Source organism: Lycorma delicatula, chromosome 11 (assembly GCF_047948215.1).
Source record: "Lycorma delicatula isolate Av1 chromosome 11, ASM4794821v1, whole genome shotgun sequence".
Lineage (NCBI taxonomy): Eukaryota > Metazoa > Arthropoda > Insecta > Hemiptera > Fulgoridae > Lycorma > Lycorma delicatula.
The window spans coordinates 57,546,702-57,562,104 of record NC_134465.1 but is presented as its reverse complement, the minus strand read 5'-3'; the positions used below and the strand labels follow the sequence as shown (position 1 = coordinate 57,562,104).

At 31.6% G+C, this 15,403-nt stretch overlaps 1 protein-coding gene across 2 annotated transcripts in view; it reads left to right on the top strand.

Moving 5' to 3' along the window:
- Positions 1-15,403, top strand: part of LOC142332226 (putative divalent cation/proton antiporter TMEM165) — a 184,123-nt gene that overhangs the window by 153,670 nt on the left and 15,050 nt on the right. For both annotated transcript variants that reach the window (XM_075378518.1, XM_075378517.1), the window contains one exon: positions 12,626-12,731. In XM_075378518.1, coding sequence (XP_075234633.1) covers positions 12,626-12,731 — 106 coding nt within the window. The remainder of the gene's footprint in view (positions 1-12,625; positions 12,732-15,403) is intronic.

Genomic DNA, 15,403 nt, shown 5'->3' with positions numbered 1-15,403 from the left:
GTTATTCTTCAACTGACATCACTGCAATCATTGCTGAACTTCTTAAAAATAAAAATTGTAAAGATTATGAGGAAATAGTTCACAGTGTTAGTTTGTCTTACATACTTGTCAGCATATTTCAGTAGAACTTTTGAAATGTGCCATTTTGTGGCAAAATGTTTGCACTGAAACTTGTTTATGGCAACCTTATGGGGTGATATTCATAATAAATTTAACTCTGTTAATGAAAAGATACAGTAATGCCATATGAATGCAGATACAGTTGTGGTGCTGTACAGATCTCTGATTGCATTTACAGATGAACTGAAAGGTCTGTTCAATTTCTATAAGATGGCTGATAAAAAAACCTAGACTGTCCAAACTGTTCTTTAAACTGAATTTGATGGTGAATGTGTAGAAATAGGTCTAAGAGATAAAGAAAAAGAAAGAAGTTCTTCAATGAATCTGACTAATCTGAACCTGGACAGGGGAAGGAAGAAAAAAGCACAGACCATAATTTTCAAGAAAGCTTTGATAAGATCCTTAATAAAGCATCTTTTGAACAAAAAAATCACTGTCTGTATTAAGTTTCTCAGCAGATTCACCTTCTTAACAAATATATGCAGCTTGAATGCTAAGAAAATCACCACAGCAGCATCTTCTTAGCAGAAAATTTATGGAACTGACATTGAAAAATCTTCATTTCTTGTTGAGTGTCTTTATTTAAAAGGACTTTTAACTCGAGCGAATGCTGAACAAATGTCGCTATCGCTACTTAACAAATTTCTTATATAGAAAAATTTTTAGGACTGATAACTGTTAATACTTACTTATAAGTATTTGCCTTAAAGTATATCTACGTACACTGTGGAGCTGAAAGATCATTTTCCACATTATCAAGAACCAAAAATTATTTGAGATTTACTCTTTCTCATAAGAGATTGGTTCATCTAGCTGTTTTAGCAGTCGAAAAAGATGACTTGATTTTCATGATGTTATTAATGATTTTGCTCATATCAAAGCAAGATGTAAACAGTTTTGATGTACTACAGATTCATTTTTTTTTTAGAAGTTTCTCATATAGAACTTAGCTTTTTTGGTAATATAACCTCTATATTATACTTGAAAATTATTATCTTTTAATACCTTTTATGCCAAGTTTTGGAAGTTTTTCACCTTTTTAATTATGGTAATAAAGTATAAAAAGTTAACACAGTAAGTACGAATACACAGTAGGATGTATTTGTGTATTACTTGCCCCTGATATTTTAAAATTTTGAAAGTAATTGATTACAAACTTTTATGATTTATGAAAGTGATTTAGTAGGATAGTTAGAATAATGTTGGTTAAAAATTGGATTCAGGAGGATACCTGAGAGGGACAGATACGATAGCTGGGAGGGATGTAGGATAATTTTGGGGTCATGGGCTCAAAATTTCTCATCAGGTCCATGGGCACTAATCATGCAAATCTAGCTGTATCCAGGAGTATTACTGAGTATTGACATTGCACCAAAACTTATGCATCAATGCACCAGGTGATTTACTTTGAAGGAGTTAGTTAAATTTTTTTTTTTGTAAGAGTATCATTTTTAATTGATAAATTTTAGTAAATTTTGGGTAGACAATGGGTGTAAAGTTAGTAACAGTAAGGTCACTCTTAAACATTTTTTATTTGGAATTTTTACTTAAAAAATATATTAGATCATCTTTTGAAAAGTTAGTATTTTATTAAATAAATTAAAATTACTGAGCAGTACAAATAAAAAAAAAACTAATATTTTGGGCTGTTTAAACAGAGATTTTTTTTTTAATTGTCATTAGTTTATTTTAGCATCACTAAATATTTTAAATGTATGTTGAATATAAAAAAAACCCCTGATGATTTCTCATAAAGTCTATTCATCTTGCTATCTTAATCTACATTCACATTTTTATTATACAATTATTACTATCATCTTAATCTCTACATTTACAATTTTTATTATATAATTATTGATATTCGTATTAATTTATATATCTAGACATTTTATTAAGTATGCATATTTATAAGTTAATACAGAGTGATGATAAATTATTCAGCTCATTTTAGGTGTTAATAAAAAATAACAAAGCAGTGTACTTAAATGTATATTTTGTTGTTGAACAGGCCATTTAAAACAGTTTTGTTTAAACACTTATTAACTTCAAACTAGTTCCATATGAGCACCTTTTTTGGTGCATAAAATATGTAGACGATATTCAATTTCATGCACACATTACAAAGAATATTTGGAGTTAAATTAAATTAAATACATCATGGATTTTTCATAGATGTTGACAACCTTCAATGTGTTTCTTGTATTTGTACATTGTGTTTCTTTGGCAAACCCCCAAAGAAAGAAAACAAATGGCATAATGTCATAGGATCAAGATGGCCAGGAAATTGGTTCACCACAGTCATCCAAATTGAGGAAATTTGAGGTGTAAACTGAGGAAAATTGTTCATGTAATTCCTAACATGTAAAACTCATTGTGGTTGTGTGCCATCTTGTTGGAGGTAATCATTGGGTTGCCGATGTTCAATTTGTGGTACTGCATACTCCTGTATGTCGAGATAACTAGCACTAGTAACTGTTGGCTCGGCGAAGAAGAATCACTTCATAAGCAGTCAACGCGCATCAAACAATTTTGGGCTACCATGTTGTGTTTTTCAGGAGTCATAAGATTTCTCACTATTTCATATTTGATAATTATGATGAGGCAGAGAGATTATTTTCTCTAAAAACGCATTATCTTCTTTCAGTTTATCAAGAATGTCATGGGAACATTATAATAGTATAGCTTATCGTCATCTTCAATTACATGTACCAACTGAATTTTATGTATGAAATTTTAGACATTTGTGTAGAACCTTCACGATTGTCAATTGCAGTATTCCCAGTTCTAAACTTGCACGACAAGTCATTTACCCGGGCTTCTCTGAAAAGTTTCTCTTACTCACTCCACAACTTCCTCAGAAAAGGGAGGCCTGCCAGCCCCTGTTTGTTTATCACATTTCCTGTAACCTTAAATTGTTGATACCAATATTTAATAGAGTCTTTATTAAGAGGCTCATAACCGTTCTCTAAACAAAATGTTTACAAACAGTAATAACAGATCCGCTTTCATGAAACCATACTAGTACATTGCTTTCTCCTGCATGGTAGCCATTGCTCAACTGTTGATCACCCCTGTTTTTACATCATGGTAGTGTGTCATTCAAGATCATTAGTAACTCTAGTACCTACACTAATGTTTGAAAATAAAAACACGTGCAACATTTCTTTGTTCATTTTTTATTAACCTCTAAAATGTGCTGAATCATTCTTTATTTACCCATTTATCAACTGATTATTGAATTATCTATCAGTAAATCTTTTATTATTTTTGAATGATCTTTTGCTAAGCTGTAATGTTATAGAAAAAATTTTTGTGAGAGATTAAAACCAACGTTTTACAAACTTTTTTTGATGAAAGTTAGACGACTGGAAAAAAATAATAAACAATTTGTAATTGTTAGATTAAAATAGAAAATTTATCACAGTGAAGTTATTTTTAAAAAATTAGTGTGTGTTTATAGAAATATGATTTACTTACACCTCTGTATTAATGTTGTTCTGATAGTTAACTATTATTTCTACCATGTAATAATAGAGTGCATTTGGAAAGTTGCTGTCTACTGGAATTATGGAAGTGTAATGATGAAACTTTCTTTATTAATACTTTTTATTTCATTATTTTATAGAAATGGATATTACAATAACTGAATAGTTTATAAAAGTTGTTGAAAATACTTCCAACATCAATACAACACTGCACAATTTTCAAACACTTAAACCATCTGACGTACTGGAATGTGTTATTGCAATTTTTAGTACGTTAATTGTGCATGATCTATTGTAATATACTGTTTGTTTCTCTGCTTCCCATAGAAAGAAATCTGGGGGAGTCAGATCAGGCGATAATACAGGCCACAAAACCCTCAAAATGATTTGTTCACCAAAAACATTTTGTAAAAAAGTCATTGACCTGTTAGCTGTGTGCACTGTGGCACCTTCTTGTTGGAACCAACTATGATTGATTTCTACTACTGTTAAGTGACTAATAAAGCTTGTTAAAATAGCACAATAACGATCACTATTAACTGTATTTTCAGAAAAGATTGGACCCACAATGTGTGCATTCTACTCATACAATTTTTGCTTTGTATAAAGATTATTCATGTAATTCATGGGGGTTAATTGTTGAGCACAGTCATGTATTTTGTGAATTAATATACTCTCCTAGATGAAATCACACTCTGTAAAAAAACGTAATGTCAAGGATACCTACAAAATTTTGGTCAATAAAATGTTTAAACCATTGACAATAATTTAGTCTTTTGGCAGAAGTCTGTAAGTTTCAGTTCTTGAACACAATTACTTTGTATGGAAAAGTTTCATTTCTTTTCTTAAAGCTTTATCTGATATCTTAATGTTGTGTTAATATGTTCGCTAAGTCATGTGCCCATACAGGCACACAAATTCTTTTTTAAATGATGTCATGTACCCATAGGGGTGCACTCTGCCCATTAGTAAAGTGTGTTGTGCACCTTATGGAGTACACATTTTCACCGGTTTCTTATAGCATTTATTTTTAGTCTGGTGTTTAAAATCATACAACAGCATATTGGAAGTGTCATGAAAAGAACTATATAATACAAGTTTACAAATAACTATTTTATTTAAGTTAATATTTCAAACTTTGCATAATACAATTCTAAATTAAGACTTTTTAAGTTTTAAAATGAAATACAGTAAATGGTTTTTATTTACAAAATGAAATAAGAATAAAATATGAAAACAAACAAAATGAAATGTAAATGAGGAATTTTATAAAAAAACATTCGGTATTGTGCTCCTGGAAACTACACATTATATTTAAATTAAAACATTGCAGGCACATGGGTGGCGTGCTTGGACAGTCTTTGCAATATGTAGACATCCTTTTGGCTTTTTTTCTGGCTTCTTTTGTGCTAGTTTCTCTAGTCAGATTTTCATAGGAAGGCAGGTCTTGTGCTGTGAATTGGATTTTCCATTTTTATGAGGCTGTGGTGTTTTGACTTTTGTTGCCTCCGTACCTCTGCTTATGCTATAGAAACTGGCAGAATATTAGCATTGTTTGATCATCTGTAGCTGATATTAGCTTATTGATTAACTCCTCTTTGAAGCACAACATTTCTCATTTTTTTCGTCGAGCTCGGCCTTCATTTAAAATAACAAGGCGTTCACAACATTGGTCCCAAGAAGCACTTTAATGGCTACTTTCTTACACCATTTGTTAGTTTTTCAAAGTGTTGTACAATATGATGACATTTGCTCAGAAATGTCAACACCTTTTTTAATTTTGTTATATCCAACTACAGCAATTGGTTTGAACTTACTCCCCCTTTCTGTTACATTTACCTGAATAAGTCAAATTATCAGTATCTTCTACTCTTATGGAAACCATTAGAACATGTCTCTTTCTTTTTTTTCCTGTTTAGCCTCCGGTAACTACCGTTTAGATAATACTTCAGAGGATGAATGAGGAACAATGTCTCTTGTCAACCCATTTTATAACTTTCATATCATTGTTGTTTTCTTTAGCAAAGAGTTCTCCTTTTTTCAATTTTTCCTCAATCTTGCATGTAGGGTTTTTTATGTTTACTGTTACTGTGTACTGTTAAACAAATAAGTTTTTCTTTCCAGCAGACATTCTGCCAGTGAAACGCTGTTGCAGAAATTATCTGCATAAAATAATATGCCCTTCACCAAGGAAATCAGATATAAGATGCATCACAATCTTTTCTGAGTGCTCTTATTTCCCAGTAATGTCTCCTTTACTACCCACTAAGTTGGTCTAGTGGTGAATACATCTTCCCAAATGAGCTGATTTGGAAGTCGAGAGTTCCAGCGTTCAAATCCTAGTAAAGGCAGTTATTTTTATATGGGTTTGAATACTAGATCGTGGTTACCAGTGTTCTTTGGTGGTTGGGTTTCAGTTAACCACACATCTCAGTAATGGTCGAACTGAGACTGTACAAGACTACACTTCATTTACACTCATATATATCATCCTCATTCATTCTCTGAAGTAGTACCTGAACGGTAATTCCTGGAGGCTAAACAGGCAAAAGAAAAATAATGTCTCCCTTACTAGCATATACTTTCATTTTGAATGTTAGCCATGTTCCCCATAGAGTTTATATAATTTCACACCATATTTATGACTTTTTGTGGTGCTACATTGGTAAATTATAAGGTGCCCGTTATGGAATCATTGTTTCATCAGTGACGTCGTTCTCATGTATTATCTTGTGTCACTTTTTGAAACTGCTTGTTGAGTAAATATACATGAGTTTTTATTTTTGACAATCGAGTTTCTTCTGCATCAACATATTAATTGCTATTAAAGTGTAAACACTTGAGAAGCATTTCAATTCTTTGTCTTGTCATTGCTTTTTTAATTACCTCATGTTTGTTCAAAGGATTATTTGACCAATACAATTTCATTTTTTGTATTGTGCACATACCCATTATCATGATTATGCCAAACATTATTTTAATTTCTGCATTAGAACAATCAGGTCCATTCTCCCATCATTGATTATCACTTTAGCTAGGTGGTTTCCAAGGTTTTGTGTGCAAATCTATTTGTTTTCTGTACAACATGATCTATGATAACTTCAGATAGAAATTGCTTGTATGTGTCATAGGGTCTGATCGGTTGAAATCATATTGTACACCATTTCTACCTGTGAAAGGAAATTGTCTCATAGTGTACAAACAATCTCCCTATACATTTTCTTGTACTGTTTGGTGAGGTTGATCAGTAGCATTTACAACCAAACCTAGGTCTCCTTGACCACCTACTACACTTTCAATCGCAAAATCTACATTATTTAAATTATGAATATGTACAATATTTACATTACCATTAACTTCAATTACAAAGTTATCTTCAACATTTCGAGAAGTACTGAAACTGTCAGCATTTCCTTGTTCACCTTCAGATTGTTTGTCACCGCTATCGCCTGACAATTCATTATCACTGTCACTACCATGACCTGAAAAAGGGATGTATTCATTGCTGGATTCTTCGAAATCACTTAGTTCTAGTTCATCCATAGACTCATTTAAAGCATTAGCTATTTCACTGGAATCCATGTTTTGGTTCATGTAAAAACAATACAATAATCTAAAACAATACTGGTTTATAACCTCAAACACAAAAGCAATTAGTGCGCAATTGCATGCAATTAGTGGTGCAACTAGCGGCATACGCAGAAGAATGAGAGCTCGTGTACCCATGTGGGTGCACGACGCCCAGGAGTTTATATATCATAACAAAGGCACATCGTGCACCCAACAGGATACGTGCAAAAAAAAAAAAACATATGATTGGAGTGATACTTGTTTGAAATTATGCTTGTTTCACATATATGTTATTAAGTATAAACTAAAAAAGTAAAAAGGAAATTTTCAGATTTTTGTAAGTATATGTGTAACAACAGCAATAAAAAACAGCGGCTGTCGTGAATGTGTTTAACTTTCACATTCACGTCGATGGACTTTTGGCCATCACATCCGAAATATCAAGTAACTTTGTTCATTTAGTGTAGGTGGCCTTCAACTTTGATCAGTCTTTAACATAGCCTTTTGCCCAAAATTTTTCAGTAAGAGTTCGAACACCATTGTGGAGAGGAACAGGAGTATTTGGAAACTTTTCAGAAAATTTGTGCTTCACTAAATCAGTACACTTGTCAACATCACGAAAGACATGTTCACCGATAAAAAAAAGTTCCTCTACCAAAAAAACTATTATGTTTTGCTCAACTATTGATTCCAATGAACAAAACAACATAAAACAAAACAAAGCACGTTCAGTTACAACTCAGCAGCTGACATCTTGGTTTATTTTTTAGCAATGCCCAACGAATCCATAGGGCAACTAACCTAACACTGAAAGAACAGAATGCATCACATAATTCTAAAGCATACTGCACAGCGACTTTCCTAACACTTTGTACTTATAATAATTTATTGAAAAATAATTAAGAAATTCCAAGTTGATAAATCTTTTAACAATTATTAAAAATCCTATTTTTGAGCAGTGTGCTTTTTATACTTATTTTCTCATTGGCTTTAATTACATTTCTGGTTGCATTTTTCATTTGTAAAAATATAAGTTCAGTATGCTTTCAAATTAATCTGAAAAAAGTTTTCATGATGTTATTTTAATTAAAAAAATCATAAACCTGTACAAATTTTAAGTTTGTAGCAGATAATATGCCCTCATTAATTCTTGATTGGTTTTCCTACGTAATTTGGCATAAATTCAGTTAGCTGAGCATTTTTATTTTTCTTTGTTGTGAAACCTGTGCAGTTAATTAAATGAAGTTAGTGGGTGTACCATATATTTTTTGCCATCTCTTTTCTAATGAGTGCCTCAAATTTTTTATCTATTTAATATCAGGGGAATTGCCTCTTTCATTTTACTTTTTTGGTGATTTGGCTTGGCACGAAATCCTAATTAGCTATATTGTTTTTTTTTTCAGAAAGAGTTTTTGAAGTACTTTGGCAACCTATGCCTGCAGAATCTTGATGTACTTATCACATTTTGATGTTGTCACTAATAAACTCAGGCTTTCAAATGTATAGCAACCTCCAAAACCTCTTTTTTCAGGATGTTTTTTCATAAAAGTTTGACTTAACAGAAAATTGTTTTTTCTTTCCAGTCTTATTTGGTTTGTTTGCAATACTTTGGCCCACATCAGCTTTTTTATGCACATTACAAGTGTTAAGAGCTGCTTTTAAGTTATCATCTAAGTTGTAATATTGCCACAAGCAACATAAACTTATATCATGCAGTTATTGTATACGTGCATTTGTATCGCCAATTGCTATCTCTTTGATCTACAGTAGACTATCTCTGTTACTCTTATATATATTCAGTTTTACTTTTTCTTACTAGTAATGTAATCTACAATGAGTCAATTTTTTCTACAGTCATACATACCCTTTCTTTAAAGGGAATAGAAACTGGTTTTTTGAGCTTCTTTAGAACATTAGTTGCAGTATTAAAGCTAATACCACATTTACAAGTTACTTGTCATTGCATTATAGTGAAACTTGTTTCTTTGTCAATGTTATTACAAAAGAAACAATTTTGGAATAATTTGTTGGAGTTACATCTAATATTTTATTTACATTGAACTAAATATGAAAAATGTAGTGATTTTTAATGGAAAACTGTTTTGTGCTGATTATTAGATAAACAAAGAACATAACTATATATTATTGAAAGAGCATACAGAATATTTATGGTTTAAATATTGCAGTCACAATACAGAAAAAATTAAAAACCGGTGTAGATTTATTTGCATATTACTGCAGAATGAGATCCCCTAATATATAATTATCACATCAAATTCATGTTTGTAGAGGTTAAACTGTTAGTGAAATATAAAAAAGAAATGTGTGCCTGAACATACAAATACTTACATGCTAATTTATATAATTAAGATTACAGTTTTTAACTCAGTATCCTCAAAATGTTAAAAAATATAAGAATCCAGGGGTTTTTTACCCATAGTATAAATTTTCTCAGCCGTATGAAAGCTGATAAAGAGATGTTACTTTTTAATTTGTTTCTCTTCATCCAGTAGCAATAGAATTTCTCTCTCTTTGTTTTTTTTTTTTTTTTTATTTACTTTTACGAATTATCATGCAAAGCCAATGGTTGACCGTATGGTTTACACGTATGTTTCACGTTAAACAAAAAAAAAGACAGATGATTTATTTGGTTATATACAATCAGGAAAAATTTGTCTTAAAAATCATCCTGGATTCTGAATGTGACTGACCATTGTATCAGATAATGTTACACAGTACAATTACAAATAGTCTTTATAATGTTTCTTCTAACACTGAGATGATTAGATAAAAGGGATGATATGTCTTTAACTTTTGATTTGTACAGTCGTAGCTAAATATTTACTTCATTTAGAACCCTGTAAAAATTTAATTTCAAGGTATGTTATGTATTAGTTTTGGGTCCCATGATCCAAAGTCACAATGCAGAAAAAAATTTTTGGTTTATATTTCATTCTACATGATTTTGTTAAATGTTTTTTCCAATTGTAACTAAATAACAATGTTCATGAATTTAGCATACTAACAACAACAAAAACCTTTACAATAAAAAGCTTCAAAATTCTATATATTTTTAGCAAAAGAATATTTTTCAAAAGACTACCTGATGCAGAAGGTAAGAAGAGCACAAGATGCTAGTTCATATTTAAAACAACTGAAGTAAAATTTAAATGATAATCATACCATTATGCTAATGGATTTTGTTGAGAACTATTAATTTGTTGTGAAAGATGACAAGGATCCCATTGGAAAAATAGCCAAGTTACACTCCATCCATTTGTGGTTTATTACAATAAAAATGAGCTTCAGAATCATAGCATTTGCATGGTCAGTGATTGTCTGTGCCGTAATGTCATTGCTGTTCATTCATTTTTGATTGAACTGATCAAATACTTGAAGACAGCGATTGAAATAAAGCATATATACTACTTCAGTGATCGTTCAGCTGCGCAATACAAGAATTTTATCAATTTGTGCCACCATGAAGAAGACTTTGAGATAACAACTAAATGGAACTTCTTTGGTACTAGCCATGGAAAATCACCTTATGATGGAATTGGAGGTACTACAGAATGATTAGCAGCACGTGCCACTCTTCAGCAACCTATAGAAAACCAGATATTGATACCAAGTGACTTATTTGAATTTTATAAAGAAATTATACCAAGAATCAGGTTCTTTTTTATTCCAATAGAAGAAGTTGAGAAAATCAGAGGCCTGAACAGAAAATCCAATTTAGTAGTGGTCACACAATTGCTGGAACAAGAGAGAACCACCAGTTTAAGCCAGTTACCAAAGCTAAAAACTAAATCAGCAGAGTCTCAAATGATACTTTAGTATTGAAAGTTGATGTTTATGAAACTGATAAACCTACTGAAGACATATCACTTACCAGCTTGCAACCAGGCCAATATTTGGATTGGAAATATACGTGATATATCTTTTGAAGATCATGACACCCTCATGGTACAACTCGTTCTTATCATTGGCCCCCTACAAAGGACACTTTCTGGATTCCAAATCAACACATTTTTTCTACTATTGAAGCATCATCAGGACGACAATATATGTATCTAGAATGCATCCAGTCTATGATTGAGAAACAATTTAAGCTGAAGTGGGATTAAAAATATTGTGGCTAAATAGTTTATGACTGCTTTAGATATTTTTATTTTATTTTGAGGCTACTATGTTCTATAATCTTGTAATACGTTATTACTACTACGACTTTATTTCTTTTTGTTTATGATTTTAGTATTTTTGTGAATGTGTAATAAATATTTAAAAAAATTATGCCTGCTATAACAGATATAATTAGTTGAAACTGTCTCCTGTATATTCAATAGGAGGCAAGGTACAGCTAATACAGTTAACAACTTTGTATTAACAGGCAGAAAAATGGATGATATTACTTAAAAAATTACTTTCTACCAAAGAGTATTCATTTAATCCATAAACGTTACAGAAAACTTGATCCCTGTGTGAAAGATGCATTATTTTTTAACTGTTTTTATACCACTTATAAACTGCGAGGTAAACTACCATTTGGTAGTTTAAGTTCTCTTTCTAACTATTATAAGACTAACAAAATCTAAGAAGGTATAGCTGAGATATAAGTTTTTAAATGTAGGTCAAAAATCGAACTAAAACATTTTTGATTAAATTTGATGATAAATCCTGACAAGCCTCCAGTTGCTTTGAAACTTTAGGATGTTACACACAATTATGCCCTTTTTCCAGTTACAAAGTATTGTTCTGATTAAAGTGCTAGATAAGAAATTAAATAAGCTCAAACTTTGATTTACAAAACGTCACAACTTTTTAGCTTAATTTCAGCTGCTGTATCTCAGAACCAGGTGCTAAAAGAAACTTGTGAATAATATATTTGAATTCAGCATAAAATGTTAACCGAAAGTATTAGGACTCAAACCTATATTATTGCCTTCAAAATTATGTCAGAGTTAGATTATTTTGCATGTATGCGCAGACTACCAGTAAGTACCCTTTTTTCAACAATAGCAGATATAGAGCTACAATTTGGTAAAATGCCATTTAAGACTACAGTGATTGTCCACAAAAAATTCGATGAAGTTTGAGATAGTTAACTGGGGACCCCTGGTTCACTTGACGTGGAATGACCTCAGCTGCTAGTGACGTTTCTTATTCATCCCACTTGTGAAGATGAAATATAGATGAATATAATATTGATGAAATAGATGAATATAATATTATTATATTAGAGCCCTGCATTATTAAGTATTTTCTCCAGATCTGTGAAGGAAGAAAAGTGATAGGTAAGTGAATGAGTAAAAATCATTCTATGGCCATTTGATTTACACTGAACATTGGAAACAATTTTGTGTGGTATAATTATACATTTGTGTTGAATTAATTTTTCCTATAGTCATTAATTTGTTATAATTAAATATGTTACATTTTTTTCTTTACAGGATGTGTTTGGTGTAACGTTAGGGGGTATTATTGGACATGCGTTATGTACAGGATTAGCAGTACTAGGTGGTCGTTTTATAGCACAGAGGATATCTGTTAGAACAGGTATGGAATTAATCTATGTACAAGGTATGTTCGGAAAGTAAGATTACAATGCGTTTGTAGCTCTGAGGGAAATTTTTCCTTTCAAAGTTGGCACTTCTGCATGAAAGGGAGGTCCAAGTAAAGAGAACAAGCCTAGGTTGGTGTCAGTAGCTTGATCAGTTGTGTTAGAATCCTGTTTTAACATGAACCCAGCAATTCCCGATCCTACGAAATGTGAAGTGCAAGCCATCAACTGATATCTGACTTTCGCTAAAAATGTAAAGCCCGCCAACATCCACTGCAAAAATTTTTGTGTTTATGATGATGTGACATCATGTGATGAAATAACAGACTGGTTTAGGGAGTTTAAAGATGGTAGAACAAACATTATCAAAGAACAGAGGGCTGGGAAAGCTGTCGATTGTGGCAAGAATTTGTTGTTGTCAAAGTTGAACAGCTATGTGTCCAGAAGTCGGTCAAACTGAGTTATACACAGTAATCAACCATTTGAATTTTTTAAAACTGTGTGAGCAGTGGGTACAGAAAATGTTAACAGAAGATCATAAATTGAGTTCATTGTGCTTGGGGATTTCTCAACTGTTAAGAGCTCAAGGATGAAGAATTCCTTGACTCTATACTGACAGGATAAAACCTGGTGGCTCACTGCACACTGAAATTCAAAAATCTATTTATACAGTGGTGGTATACTGTTCCCCCATCAGCAAAAAATTCAAAATGCAACAGACTGTGAAAAAGATCACATTTTTCTAGATCAAAAAGATCAACAGTCATCAAAAAAAAACATATTTTTCTGAGATTTAAAAGGAATTTTACTTATTAATTTGTTGACTTCAGGTCAATGCATAAATGCCGACAGACACTGCGAGACTCTTCAATAGCTTCGTTAGGCCATTCAAAACAAAAGAAGAGGGCAGCTGACAAAGGCAGTGTGTCTGTTGCACGATAATGCTCAGCTCCACATCGTACACAAAACAGTTGACCTCCTCAACTGTTTTGGTTGGGAAACCAAAACAGTTTGTCCTGACAAAACCAAAACATTCAGAACTGTCCTGACAAGGCATCAAGTGATGTTTTTTCTTTTCACCCTTTTTATATGGACAGAAAATGCTTTTAAACTGACGAAGGGATGAAGAATGTCGTGTGTAATAGATCAAAGGAGATGGCAGTAGGGATGTGTAACATAGGAATACAAAAGTTAATACCTTGGCTGAACAAATACTTGGAACTGAATGGCAGATACTTAGAAAAATAGTGGTATACTTTTATAATATGGCACACAAGTTTCATTAATAGATCTGCATTTTTCAATTTTTGAAAAATTTTATAATCTTACTTTCTGAACATAACTCAAAATTTATACAAAATGTTTTTTTTTAACTTCTAAATTAGTATTTTTAACATACATTATATATTTATATTAGTTAATGGCTCATAGAAATCTTTAATGAAGAAGGTTATAAATAGATAAATCTTTTATTTAAATAGATTGAAAAATATTCAAACCCAATTTTTTATTTAGTTGAAATGTGTTGAAAAACTGTTTCAACAAAGAAGAACTTCACTTTTTCATCAACTTTCTGCACCAAATCTTCCATAATGATAGAAGGTTGCCGATTCTGTTCCACATTATGAACATTCTGGCGGCCATCTTTAAAAGCTCAACCCATTTTTGTACCATTCCATCGCTCATAATGTTTTCTCCATACACTTCGCTGATCTGATGATGAATTACAGCTGCTTTCTTGTCTTTAGCTCTAAGAAAACAAATCACACCAAATATTTCACAGTTGGCAGGATTCTCAATCAGCAAAGAGGCATTTTAAATACTTACAAACGTAAACAACGTTGAATATTTCCATAATGGTGTCTGTGGCTTGCCAACCGATGTGGGTACGCAGTGCACTGTGTGGAATGCCAACCGCAGCGTAGCAGTGGCGGAATTTCAAAATGATTCGTACTTTAAAATCACGCCTTATTTATAGAAAAATTGAGATAATTTAGACACTATCTTTTTTTTACAATTTTTTGCTGTGAATCCTTAATACTAATAGCTAATACTTATTAATAAAATAAATATTTAATAGAGTCATTTTCAGAATGTTCTCTTCTGTTTTCCTTCCTACATTTGTAATTCTTCAAAAGGACAAATCATACAATTGCACTTTTGGCACCAGTAATAGCTTCATTTTCTTTTTGTGATGAATAATTGTTGCAAATCATGTACAGATATACCTTTCAACCAGGGAAATGTACAAGAATATGTATATATTGTTACGTCGACTAGGAATAATTAGTAAACTTTAGATATAGCATGAGAGACATTATCAACAAAGTCCTTAATTGTGCTTCTTACACAATCTTATTTTTTTTAGTGTTTTGTTTGTATTTCTTTGTGTACAATATAATGTTAGAAGTGTTAAAATCAAGGAAGTTAGTGAAATTGGAAAATAGTAGTGGTATAAACAAAACTTTACAACTCAGATACATTCCATACAAGTTATTGATACAGAGCTGTTATGTAAAATTATTGTCAGAAAATATATGTTCATACTACAAGAAGACTACAGGTCAAAAGTCAAGTAATAGATCAGTTTGCTTTTATTATATATTATATGCATATATAATGCAATTAATTATATATTAGAGCAACAGCTTTTAATATATTGCAAATT